The following is a 24,819-nucleotide window of genomic DNA, read 5'->3' on the forward strand; positions in this document are numbered from 1 at the left end:
GAAGGCTTAAGGACTCTATATCAATATCCAGAGCCACATGTCTACATTTTATCCTGAGAAATGTCTTTTTTCTCCTAGGTTTTCTCCAGGTAACTATTTCATATGTGATTAGCCAACTAAGTACATCCATATTTACAAAGTCAAGACAAAATGGAAATCATGTTTTTATTTTTGTTTTTCCACATAGCAGTGAGCTACAATAAAAGTACAGTAGATGGCGCTATTAGAACTCTTAATGCAGCTTACTGAAACGCAAAAGAAAATTGTTTTATTTTGAAATTTGAAAAACAGGAAATCCAATTGTACGTGGCGCTGCGCCGAGTTTGACAGAGACCAGCGGTAAAGTGTGCATGTGTGTCGGTAACCGTTGAATCACAGTATACTGTATATGTTAGTGCTAGTGTTAAAGCCATTACTGTGCCGTTTAGGAGGTTCAAATGATTCATGACAGCGAGTTGGAGCTAGCAGTGTAACTTAACCGTCCGCCCGTGGGAATGGAAATCGAGTGATTTAAGGTCAGTCCTTTATTTTTAACTTTGCTGTGTCAAGAATTTTGCTCGACTGATCTCAACGAGTTGGTCTCGTGTTCCTTAACGAAGTATACGTTGATATCCGTTGTTAATAGAAATTAGTAAATTAAATTAAATGAAGAAAATATTAAACGTTATCTGCTTTGGTGGCAGCCTGTTTTAGAGTTACTATAACGTTAACTCAGGGAAAAAAAGAAACAGCTGCATAATGTGTTTAAAAAATTATGCTGACTCCGTTTTCACTGTCCAGTCAACATTGATTCAAGGGGCATGTTTTAGTGCAAAGTTTTACGAACAAAAAGGGAAGAAAAATCTGAAAAATATTTTAAAGACTGTCTTGATAAAATATGTTAATTTCCTACTGCATGCTTCCCTTATTTTGTCAGCTGGTTCTGGTCATGAATCATTGGACCTAGTAAATGTTGTCTGGTGCCCATTAAAGGGGGCATGACACCCATTTTAAGAGTTCACCCTCTTCCTGTGTCAGTATAAACTCCAAACATGCACCGCTCTCCCCTTGAGTTTGTGATTTCACTGCCATTTAAAAGAGAGAAGCTGTCCCATTTATAATAAAAAGGTACCTGGTTTTGTAGAGCAGAATGCAAAATATAGTAGGTAGGCCTATGTATTTACAAAGTCTAGCATTGCTAACTTGACTTCAAACAAGAACTTTAAACCTCATTTGAACAACAGAGATGGCAAAGTCCCAATTTACAATGCATAAATCCATCTGATTACTATTTGTGGACTGGTGATGCAAATTTACTGCCCCAAGTCACATATGTGAATTCCTAAAATGTCTTTATTCTCTTTTTAAGTGTGTTATGTCCCCTAACCACTTCTTTTTTGGAAGAAAACCCTCTTCCACATGTCTTTTCAGTTCTGTAAAAAACTTGCTTGCCAGCACAAGTGTGTGCCATTGCCGACTTCATCAAAGCAGCTTCCTCTCTGAGATATGAAGCAAAACTTGTTCGTTAAAGGTCCTGCGCAACCTCTGGATGTATGCATTTCACAGCATGGGGTTACCTCCTCAAAGCTACTCTCTTTACTCAAGTCTCAACTACATTATTATTATTAGGTATAGTCATGGTAGTTATTCCACTCAGTGCTGTTTCTCTGCTTGTAATTTTTTCAGAATCTTTGCAAAATGGTGTGGAATTAAGTTTAAGTGCTGATTTTATTCAGAAGGACAAAACTTCTTGATGCATTCTCTCTGTTTTTCTCCTTCTGTCTGTCTCAGTCTCACATTCATGACATCATGAATCATCATGAATTCATTTTATTAAACATTTCAGTGCATGTGTGTCTGCCTGCAAGAGACTGCCCTGCCACTTTGTCTGAGTAAGATAGTTCTAAAAACTGCTATATTGTTGGACTTTTTTGAGTTTATATGCAGCATAAACACACACGCTCGCCCCCACAGGGTTTACAAAATTAGAGGTTTTCAGGGAATAGATGACTTAAATGAGTGTGTGTGTGTGTGTGTGTGTGTGTGTGTGTGTGTTTCTGTGACACAGCAGGGTAGTTAGTCAGAGGCCGGAATGGCCTGAAGACTGAAAGAAAGAAAGCAAACAAGCGTGTCGAAGGTGAAGAAAGAAGAGAAAATGGCAAAACAAAGAAAAGAGAAAACAGATGGGATTAAAAAGTAGGTGAAAAGTAGAAAAAGGGGAAAAGGTAGGGAGGTGTGAGGAGAGAGGGGTAGAGAGAAGATCGAAGGAAAGTTGAAAGATGTTAGAGAGTTTGAGAAAAAGATGACGACCAAACAGTGCTGTTCCTTGGGTTTAGCCTATAGCTGCAACTAATGCATGTCAGATGTTTATTATTGGATCTGCTTCAGCCAGATAGACAGATGGGTAGGTATGCAGTACGGTTGATATAGAGAAAGCAATTCTCTATGTTGATGAAACCTGAGCGAGGGTACTGTATGTGTACTGCTGGAGCACTTCTGCAGTTACCAGGGGTTACATGGAAAGACTGTGGCTTTCTGTAGCTTAGCTCAGTTCAAACTGAAAATTACAAATGTTAACTCGACCAAACCTACCTGGAAAAAAAATCTAAGAGATAAACCCGACCAAAACATTATCAATGACAGGACCACTATATGAAATAAAGTATAGTTTAGAGTAAATATGAATAATAATAACGATATATAGAAATAACAATATCCACTTTTATATTACTATTACTGTCAAAAGATATCTTTAAAAAAGAGCTAGAGCCGAAACAGTCAGTTGATTTAATAGTCCAGCAAAAAATAAAAATAAAAAAATATATAGAAAGTTGTTTATTTAAGTAAAAATGCCAAAAATTAAACAGTTTTCTCAGTGTTCTTTGATAGTAAATTGAACAATTTTTGGGTATTGGACTTTTGATCAAAAGTCATTTTAAGTTGTTGCCTTAGCCTCTGGGAACTTTTTTGTTGTTTTTTTTTTTCATTTTAAGACTGAAAAAATAATCTGCAGATTAATCAATAATGATAATAATGATTACGGTTAGTTTCAGCTGTAAAAAGAACACATTCTCAGCTTGATAGCTGTGCCGATGAATGAGCCCTTGAGCTCATCTATCATCGCTGTTAATTATGCTGAAGATGATAACCAAATTCAGTGTGAGTTATTTTTCAACAGAAAAAAGCTTTTAGCGTTTTCTTCAGTGTTCACTCTCAGGCACAGTTGATCCTGTTGACAAAGCTGGTTAACTGCACTGGTGACCAAACCCTAACATCTGCTGTGTGTGTATGAGTGTGCCCACAGGAGTGTGAGACTGTGTGTACATGTGTTGACATGCATCTGGAGGAAGCTGTGCAAAGAGATTTGTGTGTGTGTGTGTGTGTGTGTGTGTGGGTGTGTGTGTGTGTGTGTGTGGGTGTGTGTGTGTGTGTGTGTGGGTGTGTGTGTGTGTGTGTGTGGGTGTGTGTGTGTGTGTGTGTGTGTGTGTGTTGGTGTAATGCCTTATAGAACCAAGATTCTGCTGGTTTTGGTTTTAATTTACAGTAAGATTACTCAAGCTCTAGTTTTGTTATGTGGTCAACTTTAACTCAGATGAGATCAGCATCTGTTTACGGAATCTGTTGTGAGTCATGAAACATGAAATATCGTAAACTTCACCGCAGCCTCTCCTGTCATTGTCATTATTCATCAGGTTGTCTTATTTTTAAGTGGCTGTCTGCAACTCTAACAAGGTTGAGTGATCTCACTCTCTTTATATTTACGTCACAACACTGATCTGTATATCATGATAAAATACTTTTTTTTCCTGAGAGTTCAGAGAGTCTGAGAAACTGAATGAAATACCTGAATCGACATGTTCAATGTTCACATTAGTGCAACAATCCTTTATATCCAACTTTGCCATAAACCTGTACTCACAGATTTACAACATTCTTTCTATTGGCAGAGACATTAAAGGGAACGCTCCCTTGGTATAAATGACAACAACTGTTGACAAATTTTTATCTTATCTATCTAATCTTATGGTATTTTGTTCTATAGCTCAAACTTATAATGATATCTCATCTAAATTCACAGTGTGTGTGTGTTTGTAGCAGTGTGTGTGCTTGGGTGTGATGGCAGAGCTCCCGTCTGGACTGCTGGAGGCATGTGTAGTGGTTGGGGCCCCGATTGATAAGCTTCGAGACGTATACCAGGTCTGTATATACATATACAAAGACTGAAGCAAAATCATGTGCACAATATCACATTGAAATTGTCACACAAAGTAAGCAAACAGACAGATGTTGGCTACATTTATACATCGATGTCAACATGGACTCTATTTCTGGATTATTGTTATTTTAGCAGTGTGAGGTATTTCTGAACTCTTTGAAACACTGAATCACACCTACTGATCATATCTAGGAAGCGCACATTATTGTTTGAAAAAATGCAAAAAGCAATATTTTATTTGCAGTATAAGTAGCAACATTGTCTGTTTCCAAATTAAATGGTCCAATTACACAAAACTTCTTCTAGTTACACCCATGCCCAGTTGATAGTACAATTATAATAACACAAGTTATTAAGACATTAGAATAAATGTAGTGTAGGGTATTAATGTATATAGTCACTACTACATTATCAAAAAGAAAAAAATAAATCCATACTGTGTCGCAGCTTCATCAGCAGAGCAAGTTAAACGAACACCCCGTGCTGGAAGCGGAGGTACTGCAGGTCCATGCCCCCCCCTTTGTTTCCAAGGAGACCAACTCTAGTCAGGCGATTGGTCCAGCTTTCAGCCGTGTCCAGAGGAGGAGGAGCTTCATCAAGAAGGTATACTCATGTTTTTAGTTTTTATATAAAACTCTAAATCTAAACTCTGACATTAATGGCCAGTTTGAGACAGTTTTTGGAAAATCATTTTCTTTCTGTTTTGTGACTGGTCATCCCATCACCTTACATGTGGATACAGGTTTGGGTACATGTAGCAGTCATCTGCGTACAGTCTGATTTACAAATAAAATACATAAAAAATACATAATTTTTTTATTTTTGCAGAAGAGGCGTGATCGTGCTGTAGAGTCATTATCTAATGGAGATACAGCTAATCGTGCTGAAGTTACGTCAGCGACAGAGGACATCAGTGTTCCAAAGGATCTGGACCTCATCGCCTTGCCGCAGCTCTGTTTCCCTGGTATAGTTTGTTTCACCAATGACATTACATTAACATTAACATTGTTTTGAATTTAATGATACAGTCGTACTGCTGAGGTAAACCTCTCTTAAGAATACCAACATGTTTTCATCTAGTAAGATAATCTCTAGTAACTCACTAAATCTCCAGTGGTTTAACATTTGCCTGTTATCCTTTATATCACTTCTTCAACACATGGCAATATGTGCCCACTGCTACTGATCTAACTAGATAATGTCATGTTGACCCCTATCTTGATGCACTGTGGATACCATCATGGATCACTATCTTTCTAAAAGTCCTCAATGTGAACTACACATCAGTATCGCCCACAGGGATGAGGACTTGCACTGTGACAATGTGACATATGGCTCTGCTCTGCTCCCTTTAGTGCCATATCTTCTTGATCTTTATAGGTGGTCTTCAGTTAGCCAATGAGCAGAGGGAAGACAGTTATCACTTCCTGGTTTTCACTGACTTGTTTGGGAACCGAACCCACGGGGTTGTTGTGCAGTGCTACAGAGCTGTCCAGGTACAAACAGACGCCCTCAAACTGTTGAAAACTTGTGATGATCTTCTAATATCAAATAAAAACATGCTGAATCCAGTGAATGCAGACAGCTGTTTCTCATTGCTCTGTCAGTCCTGTCAGGAAGGCGTTGTCCAGAATGGCCACAGATGGAATTCATCAAAGACCCGTCTCTACACACCCTTCGCTGTGTGTGTCATCTCCAAATTCCCCTACTACAATGCTCTGAGAGACTGCTTGTCATGGTAATAATGTCTATTAACCTGACCTTGATTAATTGTTCACTAAGATGGACAAATTTTAACCCCTTCTCTACATCTCCTAAATTCTCTCCCACCTCCACCGTCTCAGTCTCCTGGTCGGGCTGCGGCCTGCAAGACAAGCCGACTTCGAGGAGACAATCAAGGAGTTTTCAGCCAAGCTGTCCCTGGTCCCTTTACCGCCTCCTGGACAGCTACACGTGGTCAGAAAACACTTGCTTTTCTTGTTTCTTCTTCCTCCATCAAGCCATTTCGCTCTGTCTTTCTTTGTCTGTCCTGTTTGCTAGATCTTTACAGTAATGTGTGTGTGTGTGTGTGTGTGTGTGTGTGTGTGTGTGTGTTAGTCCTTCAGCCTCCGTCCTCTTCAGGTGGTTCTTCCATCCAGGGACGATCAGGACAGCCCAGTTATCGACATCGACCTGCATCTACCTTTCCTCTGTTTCACGCACACAACACTCCTCCAGGTGATTCAAAACACAGAGCCTGGTACAGCATGTGTTATAATGGCAAGGAGAAGTCTTAAAGTGATTCAGCTAGTGGTACAAAGGTGAAGGGAGGAATCAATCCAATAGTGGACCCTATGAAAATTAATTGACAGTCAATTCGATAATGGATCAATAGTTTAAATCAGTCGTCAAGCAATCGAATTTCCTTTGGAAATGTACTGTTGCTTGGACAGGACAAACAATTTGAAGATGTCATCTTCAAACTGGGCGCTGGGAAATTGCGGTGTGCATTTTTCACATTCATTTCACTCATTAATTGATTATGGATCAGTTATGGATCATCATTAGTTGCAGCACAAGTCCTGACCATACTGTAAATCAATAAAAGACTTTCCTGTTGCTACGCCTATAGATTTTGCGGATTTACTGGAACTGCCTGTCATGGGAAGTAATGTAGCACACAACGTTAAGAGCGGTCTAATAATTAAAGCAGAGGACAAAAAAAACATAGTATAGCTGACACACTGAGGCTTCCCTCTCTCCAGGTGCTGTCCTGCCTTCTTCAAGAGCAGAGGCTGGTGTTCTTCTCATCCGACTGGGCTAGACTCACTCTGGTTGCAGAGAGTCTGCTGTTGTACCTGCAGGTCAGTGTGAGAGGAACATCGTGTCCTTTAAATACTAACAACCTTTTTACAATGGCAGTAAATTTACTTTCTGTCGTGTTCTTTCATCCATCTTTTCATCTGTCTCCTGTTGTTCTGACATTTCTCTCAGCCTCTGTCCTGGCAGCAGCCCTATGTTCCTGTCTTGGCGAGAGGAATGTTGGACTTCCTCATGGCTCCGACTGCCTTCCTAATGGGCTGTCACATCAGTCACTTTGAGGAGGTTGCTGCCGTGAGTGCACCAGTATCACTGTCTATGTTAAAGCCAAAGGCTTTGTTTTTTATCATCATCAAGGATTACACATTTGGCTTCCTCTGGCACTCTGGTTGGTTTGAATGTGCTTTATGAATAAACTCGATTTGATTTGATTGCTTGCCTTCTGTGAGGTCATGTTGGTATATCCTGCTAATCTGACTTTAGATGGTGGAAGCAATCAATGTTGACTTAAGATGATATCAAGTTGATATCAAAACTGTTGTTCCTCCCTATGCTAGGGAGGAGATATTAAGATAATGCTGTTCACTTAACATAAGTGATTGTTGTACATATTCAGCTATATTCTGAAGCAGTGGAAATACTAGATAAATGTTGCTGTAACTATAACCCTATAACATCCTGGCCATTTCAGAGAGCAAACAAGTAGTGTTTAAATGCGTAGTGTGTGAGTGAAGTGTTTATTCTCCACTGCGTTCATCTTTATTCAGAGTCTTACAAAAACTCATTTCATGTAGTTAACAGTAGCTGTCTGTTAGTCTTACAGAGCAGGGCCCAGTCAGACTGTGTAGAAATGAACTGTACCCATTGTACCTACAATAAGTGTGTGTGTGTGTGTGTGTGTGTGTGTGTGTGTGTGTGTGTGTGTGTGTTCATGCTTGTGTACAGGAGACAGAAGACCTAATCCTGGTGAATATTGATGATGGCTTCATTCAGTCGTCATGTTCTGAAACCACTGTCTTACCAGCTATCCCTGTGGCAGCAGCTGAGAGCTTTATGTCAAGGTGACACACATACACACGCACATACATACACACGGCATTGTAAAGGCTGCTGGCTGTAGTGTCTGACATGCTTACTTGTGTTATATGCTATTTATAGTTTGTTGTATTTTGTATCATTTTGTATTTTGTGTTTCTGCATGTGCATATTTCATCTTGGGTTGAATTTGTTTCTTTTGTTTTGTTCTTAATTTTTTGTTTTTTATTTTGTTCTTGTGAATATTTTGACAATGGATAAGTTGTTTTATGACAAAACTGAACCAATTTTTGTTGATTTGTTTTTTCAGTGGCTTTGAAATAAACCTCTTAAATACTTTAATACCCATAAACAGTCCATGCTTAGCCATATGAAACACTCTACTATGCAGAATTAATATTTACTCGAAATCGCTGTGGCACTAGAACCTGCAGTGGAGCCTCAGCTTGGATCAAAGCTGGTACACAATTGGAGCTTAAATCACTATATACCTGCTAAATCAATTACAAGGAGAGCACAGTTTAAAATGCTGAATTAACTGAAAGTCATTTAAGGCCATACTAGATACTACTACATAATTCTTACATATTTATTGGTTGTCTGTCCAGGGCAGAGTGTCTCCAGCTTCATTACGACTTGGAGCTGTGTCACCTCGGAGCGGGCACCGATGCCAATGCCCTGCGGTACCAACGGAGAGACTGGCAGAGACGACTGAACACACAGATACAAAACATCGCCCTGGAACTAGTGGTCAACATTTTCAGGTAGGGTGCTGTGAGTGTCCTCTGGTCACCAGGTTAATAGGTCTGTAAGATACAAAGTGAGTCAGAATAAAATAGTTTTCATCACCATGCCTCTTGTTTTGTCTGTCTAAATGTACTTGTGTCTGTCTGTCGTTATTTGTCACTCTGTCAGAGGCGTCCAGGACTTTCTAAACCATGAGCACAGAGTTTTTAACAGTGAGGAGTTTCTGAGGACCAGGGAGCCAGCAGACCAGTGCTTTTACAAGAAGGTGCACATACACCTTTACAAGACACACACACACACACGCACACTAACAAACCATGACTGGCTGTGCTGCATGTTTCTCCCCAGGTATTAGAAACGCATATCTTCCACTCATTCCTGCGAGACAGGCTGAACAGGAAACGCGACACCTTCAGCCGCATGGAGCAGAATACGCGTAACAATGCATACAGGTATGGGGCTGCTATTATGTCATAACTGAGGGACAGAGGTAATCGGGCAACACTGAGGGCATAAAGGTGCATTCTACATCAAATATCCGCTGTTTGTTACATTAAAACAGGTATTTTGACATAAATGTTAATGATAGGTGTCCACTGTCTTAGTGTGGATACAAGTGAATCATGACTTAGCTTCTTCCTGTCCTCCTCCATCCTCTCACACACTTAATGAGGATACTTGTCTTAGGCTGCCACTGATTCCAGGACTGCCCTAAACCTGTTTTACCCTCTGAGCCAGTTAGATTAGCCAATTAATCAGTTTTCTGGTTTCAGATTCTCAAAAGCAAATATTTGCTGATTTATGATACTAAATCGAATATCTTTGGCCTCTGGAGGTTTGATTGGAAAACAAGACATTTAATATGTCACACTGGGCTCTGTGAACTTAACATGAGCATTTTCAATTATTTGAGAAAGGAATTAATTAATAGTAATTGATAGTTTGTTGCTGCCATAAAATCAACACAAAACACAGCTTTCCTTTAGTTTTTATGCATTTCAATCTGTATGTGTTGAGAGAGTGAGGAATGTGATAAAGACACATACTGAATAACTGGAATGGGTGACTTACTGTATCTTCTACCTTCCTTTACATCTGTTTGTCTTGTAATCATCTGAGTGTATTGCGCAGCTTGCCTCCCCCCCCCATGAATGAAAATGTCACAATATCAATATTGACTTGGACCATGATTTAATATACTTAAACCTGCTGTCACCCTGCATTGTCAGCACCAACCTTAACCTCAGCATCGTGGTCTTTCTGCAGGAATCGTGCGATGACAGAGTCTCCTCGGCGTCCCCCCATGTCTGAGCTGTCCAGGACTGGTTACAGCAGCTACACCAGCCCTGACAACAGACTGAGCAAGAGGCTGGGAGCCAGCCTGCCTAACCTGGAGCAACCTGCCAGTGACACTATGACTGCCATCAGCTGCAGCAGGCCAGCCTCCCTCAGAAAGATGACTCCTGATATTGGTTAGTTGTAGTGGAGGAAAACGGGTTGGATAGAGAGTTAATTAAGAGTTATTTAACTTCAAATTTCATTTGTCTCGTTCCAGGGTTGAAGTCTCCTCAGAAAGCTGTGAAGGTTTTCCGCCTCCCAGAGTTTCCCCCGCCTCTGGCCTATCATTATATACAGAACTATTATTCTGATATGGTGTCTTCTCTGGGGAAGGCTATTAACGCCACACCACCTGAGGAGGCTGCTCTGCTGGCCAGGTACTGTGAGGAGAGAATAAAGAAAGCTAAAATCTTTGATGCTAAACAGAATCTAAAGTTTAAAAAAATGCTGTAAAATCCTGCGCAGTATGTGCTCTCTTGCAGTTTGCTCTTGTTTGCTTTAGTTAGTTTGCTTTAGTTTCTGTTTACGCTACAAATCTGTTACTGCAAACTAGTGCAAATCTGAGACCACAGTGTAGAAAATAGTAAATTTGTTTTTCTGCTTTTCTGTCAGATTTCTTGCTCTGTCATTGTTTTCTGGGGGAAAGTAGAAAAAGAGGTTATTGAACATTAAACATTTTTACACTGTTGTGATTGATGACAGTATGAATCATTTTTGAGGTTAATTTGACAGTCACGCTAAGCAATGATTGACAGTATTAAAATAACCAAATTTGCTGGTGGTGATCATTGATGCAGACCAGAGAAGTCTATAAATAAAGTTCAGCACCGATTATGTAAACCGACTGACTTCTACACATTACAATTAACCTTTTACCTTGTCGGACACCTAACCCAGTCCATATGTCTCTGGGTCTGTCTTTTCCAGGTACCACTACCTGCGTGGTTTGGTAAACACCGTGTCCAACAGGCGTCTGGATGCGTTGGATGACTTCCAGAGTCTCTATAAGACGGACTCAGATATCTTCCCCTCTCAGATGGTTAAGTCACTGGTCGACTCTCTGCCAGAAGGTGAACGGTTGCAGGTCAGTCCAGGCCATCATGAATGAAGTCACTGTGATATGGAGATGTAACGCTCTTTTCTGGATTTACTTCAGTTAATTACATTCAGAGCCACAGATATACTGTTCAACGGTCAGGTTACCATTTGCTATCAATGACTCATTTCACAATTCTGAATCTCTGAGCTTTAAGTATATTGCGGTTACTAATGTGTCAGTCATTGTGCTGTTGTTAGATGGTATAATATCGATATGAAGCTGATGATACTGAATGTGATGCTTTGTAGGCTAAACAGAAAAAAACTGATTCATCTCTAATTATGTTATCAGAATAATCATTGGTTACAGCCCTAGTAGTAGTAATTGTTCAAATCTCTCCACAGGCAGACAGACGTCCAGAGCTCAAAAGGCTCATCAGCCGGGTTAAGAGGGACCAGGAGCGGGAACGTGCGCGCCATGGCAACGGGTATGAGGAAGGTGCCGTGAAGCACTTCCAGCTGCCGAAAAAATACATGCAGCTGGAGGAATTTGTGAAATGTGTCCAGGAGTCTGGGATTGTAAAAGACCAAGGAACCATACACAGACTCTTTGATGCTCTAACTGTCGGTAAGTCCTTCAGTATCCTGCATTTACACGCGTACAGGTGTGAATACTGTACATGACTGAATCTTGTCTACAGTCCATGAAATTATGAAACACAGGTTGCCTTGTGGAGCTTTTCTCACAAACTTCCACAGTCTCAGCATACACACACACACACATACACACACTCATATGCACATTAGCATTCAGCTACACCCCTCCTCCTTCCTTTTTCCAGGCAAACATTTATTCCTCAGGTTAATCATTACCTCACTACTTCTTGAAGAAAGAGAGTTTATCATGCAGGCCTGTTTGGTGTTGTGGGTGTAACCAGGGCTTCATTTACTGGCACATAGCTGGTGACTAATTGTAATATTCAGTTACATACCATGATGAAAATACCTACATACCTTAGCCCTTTTGCCATGTATACAGGCAGGTGTCTATGCTTTCACCATTGGCATTAAAATGAGCTTCAGTTCAGACATTACAAACATCACGAGCAGCCAGTTACAAGTAGTTGCCACTGTGAGAGCTGCAGTGACCTGACAACATTCCTTTGAACTCAGATTGATCGTGTTAGCAAGGAGTCAAGGAAAAGATATTTGAGCTATGACCAGTATTGAGGGATATTTAAGTTAAGATAAGAACTAGAAGAGGAAAGGAGTTGGTAGAAGCCAAGCTGAGGTGCTTTTACAGAAGCTGAAGTTTTAGCCAAAATTGTGTGCTGGAAAGCAGATTAGAACGTTGGAGTGAGAGCTTATCTTGTTTTCTACATTATGTTATTGGAAAAAGCCTTTTACATCCTGTTGGATATAGTGAGCAAGAGTTTGTTTCCTCTTCTGACCTGCACTGGAGATAGAGATACAGACGGTCGGATCCCTATGGAATATTATTTTGTATTTGTTTGGAGAAGTAAAGAGCAAGACAGAGATGAACAGAGATTTTACTGAAGCCATCTTCCTTCTGTGTTTACTTAAAGCCAGAATGAAACGGTGTTTCCAGTGCCCTTTTATTCAGCATTTTATCTCCGTTTTTATTTCTTGCTGAAACAGGATGTTGGCCAAGACATAGCAATAGATCATTGAAAGTAGGAATCAGACAGTTAAAAAATGTATGTTTTTCCTGGGACCTACAACTACACTATGAGACAAAATAAACAGAATATGTACTGTTATCCACAAATTATTATTATTATTATTAACTCCAAAAGAGAAAAGACATTTCTCTTCTAAATTGTGACTTTACTACTTCTCAGTGGCCATTAACACAGGGCTGTGTCTGTATGGGATGCTGGTTGAGTGTGGGAGAGTGCGCGGACTTTGCACTGTGTGTAGTCATTGTTGTAATACAGTAAGGACGTCAACCCCCAGCCACTCACTATGCAGGCATACTGACAGATTGGACCACTTGGAATGAGAAAAAGAGTCGGCCTGGTCACCTAACAGATGTCTGTATGAGTGTGTGTGAAGTAGTGCATTTCCGTACCGGCAGCTCAGTCAACCATTTCTGGGTAAATGAAGATGAAAATAAAGTTTTGAAATATTAGTCGTCCAAGCGTGTTATGACTCAGGGGAATCAGGAGAATTTGTGCATATCCTGTATTGCTCTATTTTTGAAAGTTTGTGTGCGTTTTATGCAGGTCATCAGAAGCAGATTGGTCCAGACTTGTTCAGGGTGTTTTACACCATCTGGAAGGAGACTGAGGCTGAAGCACAGGAGGTCTGTACAAACAGTATGTTTTGCTTGTAACATACAGTGTAACACCTCAATGCTACCATATACTAATAATGATACCAATAATAACTCATAATAAAAAGCTGTTCATTTGACTTGACATTTCACTGGTAAATGAAATAGCTCTCAGTGATACGTGGTCCCACACCATGGCGGAGGATGAATCAGCAGAAAATAAAGCTTTTAGACTGCTGACTCGTATTTGTGTGATCTTCAGGTGTGCCTGCCTGCGTCTGTGTTGGAGCACATTGAACCCAGCGAGTGCGTCTTTAAGCTCTCCTCCTCGGTCAAGACGAGCCGTGGTGTGGGGAAGATCGCCATGACTCAACGACGGCTCTTCCTGCTGACCGAAGGACGACCGGGATACGTGGAGGTGGCACAGTACCGAGATTTAGAGGTGAGACCAAAGGAAATATGAAGATGGAGTGTCGGCAGGCTGGCCTTTCAGCGGGGTGATTATCTTTGTGTGTTCCTGAGTGTTAACAACTGTGATTAAAGTAAGTGAAAGAAGAGAAAAATGCAAAATATGCTGCCAGAGAACCAGGATCACTCTGAGTATGTTGATCCTGAAACGGGGATCTAGAATCTTGTCTTTATCTCTTTCCCTTCAGGAAGTGAAGGTGTCTTCCGCTCCCTTCCTGCTACTGCGAATCCCCAGCCTGAAGCTGCGTGTGCGGGGCAGGAAGGAGGCGTTCGAGGCCAATCTGAAAACGGAGACTGAGCTCTGGAACCTGATGGTCAAAGAGATGTGGGCCGGCCGCAACATGGCTGACCAACACAAGGTAAAGCTGTAACTGAAAGGTGTGCATGTGTGTGTGTATGTCCAATATGAGGGATAAGGGGGAGAATCAAATAGTACAGTATGTATTACTAATATAATTATTACGTGTCTTTATTACTCATACTATGCCTTTATTTAGGTATCAATTACTTTATGTGTGTGTGAGAAGTGAACTGCAGTGACCTTCATTAGTCTACATCATCTAGTTTCACAAACTTCCTTTGTGAAACCAGATGATGTAACTGTCTCACACTTATGTCCTTATTCTCTCTCGCTGTTCCTGCTCTCGTTTCTCTCATTTACATTTTCTGAGGTCTGTCAATTCCCCTCAGTTGCCGTCTGTGCAGTCAGCCGGTATATTATAGATGCACATTTATATCCCACTTATCTGACAAGGTGGAGGAGCTCCAGTATTTTCTAAGAATTTGGCAGCCTTGATGGCACTTATTTAATTTGCAGCACACTTTTTAAGGCATCATTAGTTTTAAAATTAAATCAGTATCAGTATTAACCTTCTAATATGCACTGATTCTCAATGTGAGAATTTTTCATATATCATAGTAAATTGAGTATAGTTGACTTTTGTTCTGTTGGTTGCATAAAAGAAACAAGTTACTTAAATTTTATAGACTAATGATGAATTGATTAATCAGGAAAATGATCAGTAAATATCCATAATCCTTAATTAAAATAACCATTAATTGCAGTTTTTTTTATTTGTTTAGGAATTGGTCAATTTTGACCACAAAACACAACACCCACATTTTGACTTTTCTTTGTGAATTCTCTTTACTTTTGCCTTTTTGTAAAGCACTCAGTCCTTTGTAATGTTTACAATATTCTACCTGTCAAATGTATTGTAACTTGTAAATGCACATTTTCTCTCCAGGACCCCCAGTACATGCAGCAGGCTCTGACCAATGCTTTATTAATGGATGCAGTAGTGGGCAGCCTTCAGAGCAGTAAAGCCATCTACGCTGCTTCTAAGCTGGCTCACTTTGACCGCATCAAGATGGAAGGTAGTGGAAGATGTTGATAGTTTACTTTATGCTGTCTAGTTTGCGTTAATTTTGCCATCTGCGATGCTACTTTACACGAGCTGTGGAAGGGTTCACTGACTCTCTATTACTTAAAACCCTCAAGTCAAATTTTGTTTGGAATCATTTGGAAACTGCGTGTATCCCTTAATGACTCATCAGAGGTTGTGTGGAGACTTGTATCGCTGTTTGGGGTTTTTTAGTGCATGTTTGTACATTCACCACCTGGTAAAGGGCAGTGACTTATCTTTTCCGTGCCTCTAGTCCCGATGATGGTTCCCAAGACAACTGCAGAGACGCTAAAGCACAAAATTAACCCCTCACTGGAACTCGCTGAACCTCAGCCTGTGGATGTGCTTTTATACACACCAGGTACACACACACGCACACACACATATTGTTCTTGAGTCTATCCTGTAACTAAGTAACCCACAAGTGTCAGGTTCCCACCTCTCTCTCTCTCTCTCCCTCTCTCTCTCTCTCTCTCTGTCTCTCTCTCTCTCTCTCTCTTTCTCTCGCTCTCTCTCCCTCTCTCTCCCCCTCTGGTTGGTCATTGTCAGAATCTGTGATTTGATTGGCTGTTTGGAGAAGCAGGTCATTTTCACAATCCAGAGTTTAAACTGTGATGCCAACACGCGCTCGATGACATACACACCAAGTGATTAATACACTCACAGATGACCTTTGCTTTGCCATCGTCTCTCCCTCACTCAAGTCTGTTTCATTCAAAGAGAGTGACAGACCGTCATAAAGCTGCTCATAAAGTTGCTCTCAACACTTCTTTCCTGTATAGGAAAAATACAAAAAGGAAGTTGGCTTTAGAATGTTTTAGAAACATACAGGGAGGGGCGCCTTTCCTCATAAATAAGAGTCATAAATAGACAATTTGGCCTTTCCAGTGGGAGCTGTGAAATCATTTGAAAGCACAGGATAAGTGAGAGGATCCCATTTGACAATAGTAAATATATATCACATTATGCTGTTCTTCTCTGGGAAAAAAAGTAAAAAAATACACTCAACTTTTGGCCAAGTTTTGTCCTGTAATTCTAAGGCCTTTTTTGGACCAATCAGCCGGGGTATCCTGAGTTATGCAATGAGCTGTAGTAGGCATACGAGACCTTTACAACACAGAACAGAGGGTTCAAACCAAGTTCATTTAATTTGGAAAAAATGGCTTATTCATTCTTCAAGAATGTGGAGCCACTTCACCACTCTCTTTTGTTGCTCACGTGAACTGTACAGACTGGTGATAAAGTAAGGAAAAACCCAAATAAGTGAGTAGAGAAAATGCCCACCTTGCAAACCTTCCATTCGTGGCATGAGGGGCCACTGAATGGTTCGATGAGTGCTGTATATGTAAATGATTTTAATCATGTGCTTTGGCTTTCACAATTACTGAATTGAACCCCAATGGAAGCTCTGAATCAGCCTGTTGACAGCTCTCTCCAGCACCAACATTAAAACACCAAGTGAGGAAAGTCTCATTCCTCCAGTAGAGCTTCAGAGATTTGTAGGCTCTTTGTCAAGAAGCTTTACAACGCTTTATACTGGGTTTTTCCCTTTAATCTGCCACCCTGCTGGAAATCCCAGTCCTTGCATCCAGTCCTCAGATTTTATTATGGGGGGGGGCAGACACTCTGTCACATTATGTGGCAGGAAGACGGATAAGAAGCAGCTTAAAAACTACTACAAAGCCATGTCCTTCAGCGGACAGACCATCTGGGGCCACTTAGATGCCCGGCTGGTGGCACACTGAACCCCCCAGCACTGACACACTCATACTCAGTGGTCCACATATATACAGACACTGCTCAGTTCTTCTATAGCAGTCAGCTCTTTGGGATTTCTGTTGGGGAAAAGAACAAATCTGGCTATTCAGATCCTGTCTCTCTCTCTCTAGTGTGAATATAGGTCACTGAATTGAATTCTTGGCACATGGCCACCTCACTTCTCCTCCCCCCCCACTCCTCTCTTTCTCCTCTTCATTCCCTTCTCCCTCTCTCTTTCACTTTCTACATCAAGTTTCCACAAAGGACTAACCTTTCTCTTACGTCCTACCGACCCTCTCTGTTTCTCTCCCTGTGAAATACAGGATGTCACTCTCTTTGTGTCTGCTAGTGCTGCTTTTAAATAGCAATGAATACGTTAGAGGAAATCTGACCGTTAGGTGAAGCCTGGGTGGAGTCAGGCTGCAGAAAAAATAGTTTTGAACATGAAGTTTTTCCATTCAAACTGTTGAGTCGTCACTCTGGGAAAACTCCTGAGTGGTTCCTGATATTTTAAAAGTACAAGTCATGGAGTTGTTTTTTAGTGTTAATGTGTAAAATTATAATGAAGGTTGTTACAAAAGTGATTAAATATGTAATGTATATATATATATAATGTTATATTTGTAAACTGTATATAAACTGATTTAATGGTAATTCACTGGCAAAGTTTCAGACGGTGCTGATATTCAAAGTTCTTCTTTGCTTGCTGAAAGAGTAAAGCAGGCAGCTGTAGCCAACAAGTTTGTGATAAGGTATTGAGAAATAACAATTATGCTGTGTGTGGGTGTGGGTGTGTGTGGGTGTGTGTGTGTGTGTGTGTGTGTGTGTGTGTGTGTGTGTGTGTGTGTGTGTGTGTGGGTGTGTGTGTTTCAGGTCAGCTGTGGGTGTCTGTGAGTGGAGGGAAGGTGATGGTGTTTGATGCTTCCAGCTGGTCCCTCACACATACCTGTCATGTTGGGAATGCAAGACTGGTAAGAAAACACACCCACCGCATACAGGCATGCAACTACACACTAACAAACACACACTAATTAATTGGCATAAACACAGATGCAGGAGACACAACAAGACACAGAGGGTGGAAGATGCAGAGTTGTTTCCAAGTTGGGCGGGTTATTGAAATGTATGAAACGTGTCCACAGCGCACAGGATCAGAATTTGTCAAGTACTAAAAGTTGGCAATAAAGATTTTTAATCCTGTTTACTTTGTCATTGATTAAATGTTTCCTAAATGCATTTTTTTAACGTTTATTTTTTATTAAATGAGAACAAGAACGGCTGTAGGATGAAGTCATTAAGACCAAAACAAAGCTGAGAGGAAAGTAAATATCGGAGAATAACAATTCCATTTCATCCAGTATTGTTCAATCTCATGTTACTGTAGAGCGTGAGTCTTCTCCTTTTTAGATGGAGTTTAGATAGTTGACAGTGTCTGTGAAAACACCTATAGAAGGGGGATTCCCTGAAGGCGGCATTTAGTTTTACCTCCAGCCGTAGAGATTTGTAAACAGTAGAGAAAAGTTTTACACAAACATTTAGCCATCTCTCCAAAATACAGAAAGAGAAACAAGACGTCAATATTAAAACCCAGTGTCTTTCACATGAACTGTCACAGTTTTTCTCTCCAGTAAGAGTTTTGGGTCCTAGTTAATTTTGATTTCTGCACTTCAGTTATGACAAAGTAACACATATCTCTCTGGGTCAGTGAATCAGTTGAGGTAAAATGAATTTCTCTTCAAGTATTTTTAGACTGTATTAAATTTAAACAAAGTTACTGTTCCTCAGAGTAAGGTAGCAGAAGTAATAGCAAGAAGTAATGGTAGTTACAGCTGCTTTAACTCATGTTGGGGGACACACTTACAGAATCGGCAGATAGCACATGCATTCCACTGACATCAGATACACATAAACTGTTTTCCTCAGGTTTATTTTTTTGCTCCCGTTGCTTCATTTCAAACTGTTCCAGAGTTATCTTAAGACTTGCAAGCACATGTTTTAGGGAATATACAGTGTGTTTTGAATACCTTCCATTCCCTCTAAGTGCACAAAGTTTTGCATTGTGCAAACTTTCATAAGAAATTATAAACAAGTAGAAGCTGGCAGGAGCGTCTCGAAGCTCCTTGAGGAGAGCGTTCCGGGTAAATTAGGTTAAGGATGAGTGTGAAATTCTAAAGGCACTTCTTAGGACTGTGCTAATCACTGACCCTCCAAGCGTGCAGGTCACAGTCACATGAAATAAGTTAACCTATATTTGTGGGAGAGAGATAAAATGTGTGGTTTCTTGAGATTTGGCCATAATATTTGCACATACTTCACTACCAGGTCGTATATTAAACACTTGGACCGTGCTCTTACTTTCTGCTTGATTTTCTACATAGTTTTATGTTGTTTAACACAAGAATAAATGAGGACTTCTATGTTAGATGTAATGTTGTTGAGGAAACTGTGTTTGTGAGCCAAGTACTGCACTTTATTAGAACAATGTCTCCACCTAGTGGACAAGTTAGATATTACACAATGAGTTGAAGCGCATTCACTCTCAAAAATGTTCATCACAGTTGTCTGAAGCCCCAGGTGACTCAAAAGTAATCAAATGTTTGTTTGTTTTTTTGTTTGTTTTTTTGCTGGAAAAATAACTTGAGCAATTTTTTTAATCTTATCTTTTTTTATCTTTAATTTGTTATCGGAGCAGTTGCAAATACATTTTCTGTCAATCAATTAATAAATGAGTCATGCGACTGTTTCAGCTTTTACTGCCTTATTTACTTTTTATTTACACATCCAATTGGGCAAAGCAATTAGACTTATTACACCAGCTAATCATTTACTGTACCTTGTTCTAAAGGAAACTAGTGTGACTAATGTAAAATTTACCTCAGATTTCCTGTTATTCATCCAGAAATCGGCCCCTAATGTTTCTGTATTTGGTATTTAAACCACTACTTTTCCTCCATCTCTGGACACTTTGGTTTGCCCTTCTCCGCAGCCATGTGACTCCTGATCAGTAATGTGTCTCTCCGTTTCAGAACTGCATGCTGGGTGTTGACAAGGATCAGGTGTGGATGGGTTCTGAGGACTCAGTTATCTACATCATCAGTATAGTGGCCATGGTGTGTAACAGACAGCTGACTGAGCACAGGGCGGAGGTCACCGGTCTGGCACTTGACACAGACAAATACAGGTAACACACACACATACAGTCAGTATATGTAGAACCAGCCTGACAGCCAAAAATATGAATCATATTCTGTCATAAAATGTCCGTATGAATGGACCTGACGTTGACATGCAATATTTGACCATGTCCACTCTTTACAGTTTGAACTATATACAGTATAAAAACATTATATATGACTGGCAGATGTGTAATGTAGACACTGTGTAACGAGACACCTCAAATCTCGTTCCAGTCAACACATCAGTAAAAATCACAGGTCAAGTCATGTTAGACTGCGGGGTAACCATAGCAACAGCATTTATTTAAACTAACTTAACTAGGGGTTAAACTGACAACAAACATTTTTAATGGATGATGATTTACATACAGCCTCTGTTTTCTCTTGGGTAAGTGGCTATTGCCTATCTACCATAATGCACCCCCTCCTGATACTGTGAGTAAATGTTGCACTCGATGGAGGAAATGGCTCTGCTTTGTTTTTCGGGACGCCTTATCGTCCATCACTGCCATGAAAGTAAATGACATGTTGGTTGTAAATGATGTGTGCGATTAATATTCTGCCAGAGATGTATGTGTGAATCAACTCTGGATCAAAGTGACATGTGTTCAAAGTGTTCAAATGTACAGAAATCTTACCAGTGTACTTTGTTCTTCAGCCAGAAGGTGGCATACTCCTGCAGTACAGAGGGAACCGTGATGGTGTGGGACATATCCACACTACAGGTCAGTTTTAAACTAACGATTTGTTAGAGTGGGGACAGTGTGAAGCAGCGTCCTATATGCAGCTTTAGAAGTAATTTAGTTTGGCTAGTTCAAGTATCAACACTGGTTAGAGCTGCTTCTCACTAACTCCTCTTTGCCCCTTTCTATTATTTCAGTTAAATGAAAATTCGCAGACTTATTTTTCATAAATTGTGATTTCTGTTTCTCACTCAGGTGAGGAGGCACTTTCGCCTCTCCTGCGATTGTCTTCAGTCTGTCAACAGCTGGAACGGCACGCTGTGGTGCTGTAAGTTTCTCCCATTTACACAAGCGTTAAACTGGGAAGCTGAGAGTTGAGAGTAGGAACCAAATAATCTCTCTGTCTCTCTCTCTCTCCAGGTTCCAAGGACAGTATAATGGAGGTGTGGAGGAACGGTTCATTGAAACATCGTCTGAATCTACCAGAGCAGCACAAAGGATCCATAGCTACATTCAGCTCTATACTGCTGTTACCTGAGGTACCACACACACAACTCTATACATGTTTATCTTTACCTTTCTGTTTCTGTATTTGTGTGTTTTTTTTTTTTTTGTTTAGTTTTTTTCAATTTAAGTGACTTATATTTGAGTGTGACCCTATTCTTGGGTATGTTTTTGGTTGTGTGTGTCAGAGGGAAGAGCTGTGGAGTGTGTGTGTAGACTCAGGAGAAGTGTGTATTTGGCATACTAAGGACCCTACCAAACCATTTGACCGCGTGACGCTGCAGGACTGCACCGGATGTTACTGCATGATTAAAGTCAAAAATCAGGTTAGTATACACTGCTCATGCACAAACAGAGAACACACATAACTTAATACACAAACCACACACAAATTCTTATTCTTATTCTTATATACTGTATATTGGCAGCGACATGAAATAAAACCTTCTCTCCAGGTGTGGGTTGGTGGCGTGGGCCGCAGTTCTACCAAAGGGAAGATTTACATCCTGGACACAGAACGCCACCTGGTACTTAAGGAGCTCCACGGCCACAACGACAAGGTGACGGCGCTGTGCTCCGCCGAGGATCGCTACATCCTCAGTGGCGCTGGCAAACATGACGGAAAGATCGCCATCTGGAAGGTGGAGTAGAGAGGTTTACTGGCTGGAAATGGACAAAGTAACTCTGATGAAACTGTTCCAGGAGGAGCCCAGGTTTTGGATCTGTGGGAGAAAGAGTGAAGCTCTGTGTTTGGAAAGCAGATTAAAGGGAGGGGAATCAAATTCACAAACTCGCAGAGATTACATGTAATCACATGTCCGTCATGCGATGCAAGTTTACATAACTTATACTGCTATGATGCTATGTAAAGGTGGTTAGCAGTTCGAAACAGTGACAGTACTGACATGTTATTTTTTGGGAATATGAGGACCAAATGAAGACTGAAAAAAAGAAAAGTGGGTGAAAGTCCTGTTGGATATTTCTTTTTAATCCAAAGTTCTAAACATTTTTAGTATTTATAATATAGTCATACCATGCCTTTTTGTATTGCTGTTCCCTGTTTATTGTAAGTTTAATCTCACTAGTGTTGTGTGGGAACATCATGTGACTGAGCCTTGCCACCAACTGTGTATTTGAGGCAAATCTCTACAGCTCAAACTACCCTGAAAACAAAACTCCTGCTCGCTATCGCTGTGGGAAAGACCTGAGGAGAGTTTGTTTTGATGGAAGATATGCTTTAATGGACAACGTGCAGTAGAGAGTGATGGGAAATGTGGTGAAAGAAGATACAAAGTTGGGAGCTGGACTCAAACTCGTGAGATACCACTCACATGTGATGTACAGAGAGGTGTGTTCCACAGCAGCTCAAGAAAGTCCCGCCACAACTGGAATTTTTCAGTAATTAAAAACAGAAAATAAGGACTAACCCCATAAAAGCAAAATACTTACCTCATTGTCAGACAAAGTTTCTACATTTTTCTTTATTTATTTCTTTACAAGTACAGTTTTATCTTTGTTACAGACCAGTTGCTTTTAACAAGGAAGGTTTCTGTTATTGTACACAAGCTGTCGATCCTAGTAAAAAAAAACCAACCAACAAGCAAGTACAAGTTCCTGGCTATAACATGCCTTATGCATATTAAGCATTTAGTTATTTATAAGAGGAGGGAGGCAAAAGACCAAGCCATAACATACCCAACATATGTTAAAAATCTATTTATAATATGTAGGAATTTGTGTTCTGTACATTTTTATGGATATTTTTACAATAGTGTTATTTGTATTAACAAAGTAAAACCATACATACTGAGTTGTAATAGATTCTTCAAATGTGGAGAACATTAAGTTTTCTTACCTTTTACTTTTCCAGTCTTTTACATTTACACATTTACTCAACAACGTGTCAAATTTCTGTGACTCTTAAAAAAATTAGAACCCATTTTTCACAAAACATTATCATCTGAACAAAAAAATGACATTTAGGAGCCAATGTCACCTGAGGTTCAATCAAAGGTTCAACAAATTTTTTATTATTGTATTTATACAGTGTATATAACTGGTGAATATAAATATGATACATATTTCCTTTTTAAATTTAAGTGATGACAATGCAACAACTCAACTATTGTATTTATATGTTTTTTTCACTGACTTTTTGTAAAATTTCATATGAAACTACACAATATATTATTAATAAATTTAATACAGTTTTTAAAGGAAGTCTTGAGTTTGTCTTTATTTTCAACAGGAGAAAGTTTCAAGTTACTTTCTGTGCCAGCGGTTTTCAACCTGTAGTCACGAGAGAACTCACGGTACAGGAAAGAAGAAAATAATTCCTACACCAAATTATAAACATATATTCACGTGTTCCTCTGATCTTTGCTTTTCTTCTTGTGAATTACCAAAAATGTTTACTTCATTAAAAATGATTCACATAAAACTGAAAAAAAAACAGCACAAAACAAAAAAATTACTCATCATATGCAACTGATGAAGACGGGTCAGCACATATTACTTCACTTGATAGAGATCGATTCTGAGAGATCAGAAGCCAAAAAGGTTGTGAACCACTGCTCTGTGTGATAAATTCAGGTAGAGCTTTTTATAAAGTTACAATGTGACAAAGTCATTGATCTTTGCATCTAAAGATCAATGTAAGCAAAATAATAATATAATGCACCTCTTTGAGCTTACCAGAAGAGGGCACTGTTTGATATCAAGACAAGTTAAAGTGGGGGCAAGCCTGACTCAAGAGTTTATGAAGTTCAGTTTCACAAATCACAACTCATAAAATCTACATTATAGGACTGCAACTAACAATTATTTTCATTATCAAACAATCTACTGATTATATTCTCAGCTAATCAATCAACCGTTTGTCAATTGATGTTAGAAAATAGTGAGGAATGCCCATAATGATTTTCAAGAGCTCAGGGTGATTGCACCCTTAGTCCTTGTACATCAATCCAAACCCCCTAAGTTATTTCATTAAATATTCATATATAAGAAAGAAAAGCAGCAAATCATCACATTTGAAAAGATGAAACATATTTGCCAGTTATTTTCTGTCAATTAACCAATCAGTTAATCAACTAGCTAATTCAGCTCCACAATATAAAAGTAACTCCATGCTGTTGAACTCCTGCTTCCTCCGCTTGGGCAGCAGAGTGGTATAGTGGTAATGCAGTTATAAGATAAAGCTAGAACAGACTGGGTCCACCCTGCAGTAGTGTCCTTGAGAAGTACACTAAGTCCCTGCAGGGGTGCCGCTGTGTGAATGACCTCTGACCTCCCAGTGAAAGCCAGTCAAGGCACTTTTACATCAAAGCTCCACTCAGACACCCTCTTATTGTGCATCAAATATTGTGTGTGTATG

At 39.9% G+C, this 24,819-nt stretch overlaps 1 protein-coding gene across 2 annotated transcripts; it reads left to right on the plus strand.

Annotated features, from left to right (window-relative positions):
• The first annotated feature begins 372 nt into the window (after positions 1-372).
• On the plus strand, positions 373-23,032 carry LOC111223152 (DENN domain-containing protein 3-like). 2 transcript variants are annotated; one of them, XM_022747180.1, is made up of 30 exons: positions 373-515; positions 4,075-4,176; positions 4,643-4,798; positions 5,024-5,159; positions 5,576-5,691; positions 5,803-5,933; positions 6,040-6,151; positions 6,293-6,412; positions 6,940-7,038; positions 7,169-7,288; positions 7,940-8,055; positions 8,638-8,793; positions 8,945-9,041; positions 9,125-9,228; positions 10,043-10,248; positions 10,332-10,491; positions 11,042-11,198; positions 11,558-11,780; positions 13,399-13,478; positions 13,711-13,890; positions 14,105-14,275; positions 15,164-15,293; positions 15,576-15,683; positions 17,954-18,051; positions 20,107-20,261; positions 20,915-20,981; positions 21,195-21,267; positions 21,360-21,478; positions 21,632-21,769; positions 21,899-23,032. In XM_022747180.1, exons 2-30 carry the CDS (start codon positions 4,096-4,098, stop codon positions 22,091-22,093), a joined length of 3,804 nt encoding a protein of 1,267 aa, XP_022602901.1. In that variant the 5' UTR covers positions 373-515; positions 4,075-4,095; the 3' UTR covers positions 22,094-23,032. The 2 variants fall into 2 exon arrangements, with proteins under 2 accessions (XP_022602901.1, XP_022602902.1); XM_022747181.1 differs by having other exon boundaries at positions 496-515; positions 4,058-4,176.
• The last annotated feature ends 1,787 nt before the right edge of the window (positions 23,033-24,819 follow it).

This window comes from Seriola dumerili, unplaced genomic scaffold (genome assembly GCF_002260705.1).
Source record: "Seriola dumerili isolate Sdu_G_001 unplaced genomic scaffold, Sdu_1.0 BDQW01000110.1, whole genome shotgun sequence".
Taxonomy (NCBI): Eukaryota; Metazoa; Chordata; class Actinopteri; order Carangiformes; family Carangidae; genus Seriola; species Seriola dumerili.

Bases quoted from the DNA above. Each gene is read 5' to 3' on its own strand.
- LOC111223152 (XM_022747180.1), top strand. From the start codon at position 4,096: ATGGCAGAGCTCCCGTCTGGACTGCTGGAGGCATGTGTAGTGGTTGGG. The intron at 5,934-6,039 runs GTAATAATGTCT...CCACCGTCTCAG, and splicing joins CTGAGAGACTGCTTGTCATG to TCTCCTGGTCGGGCTGCGGC. The intron at 10,249-10,331 runs GTTAGTTGTAGT...GTCTCGTTCCAG, and splicing joins AAAGATGACTCCTGATATTG to GGTTGAAGTCTCCTCAGAAA.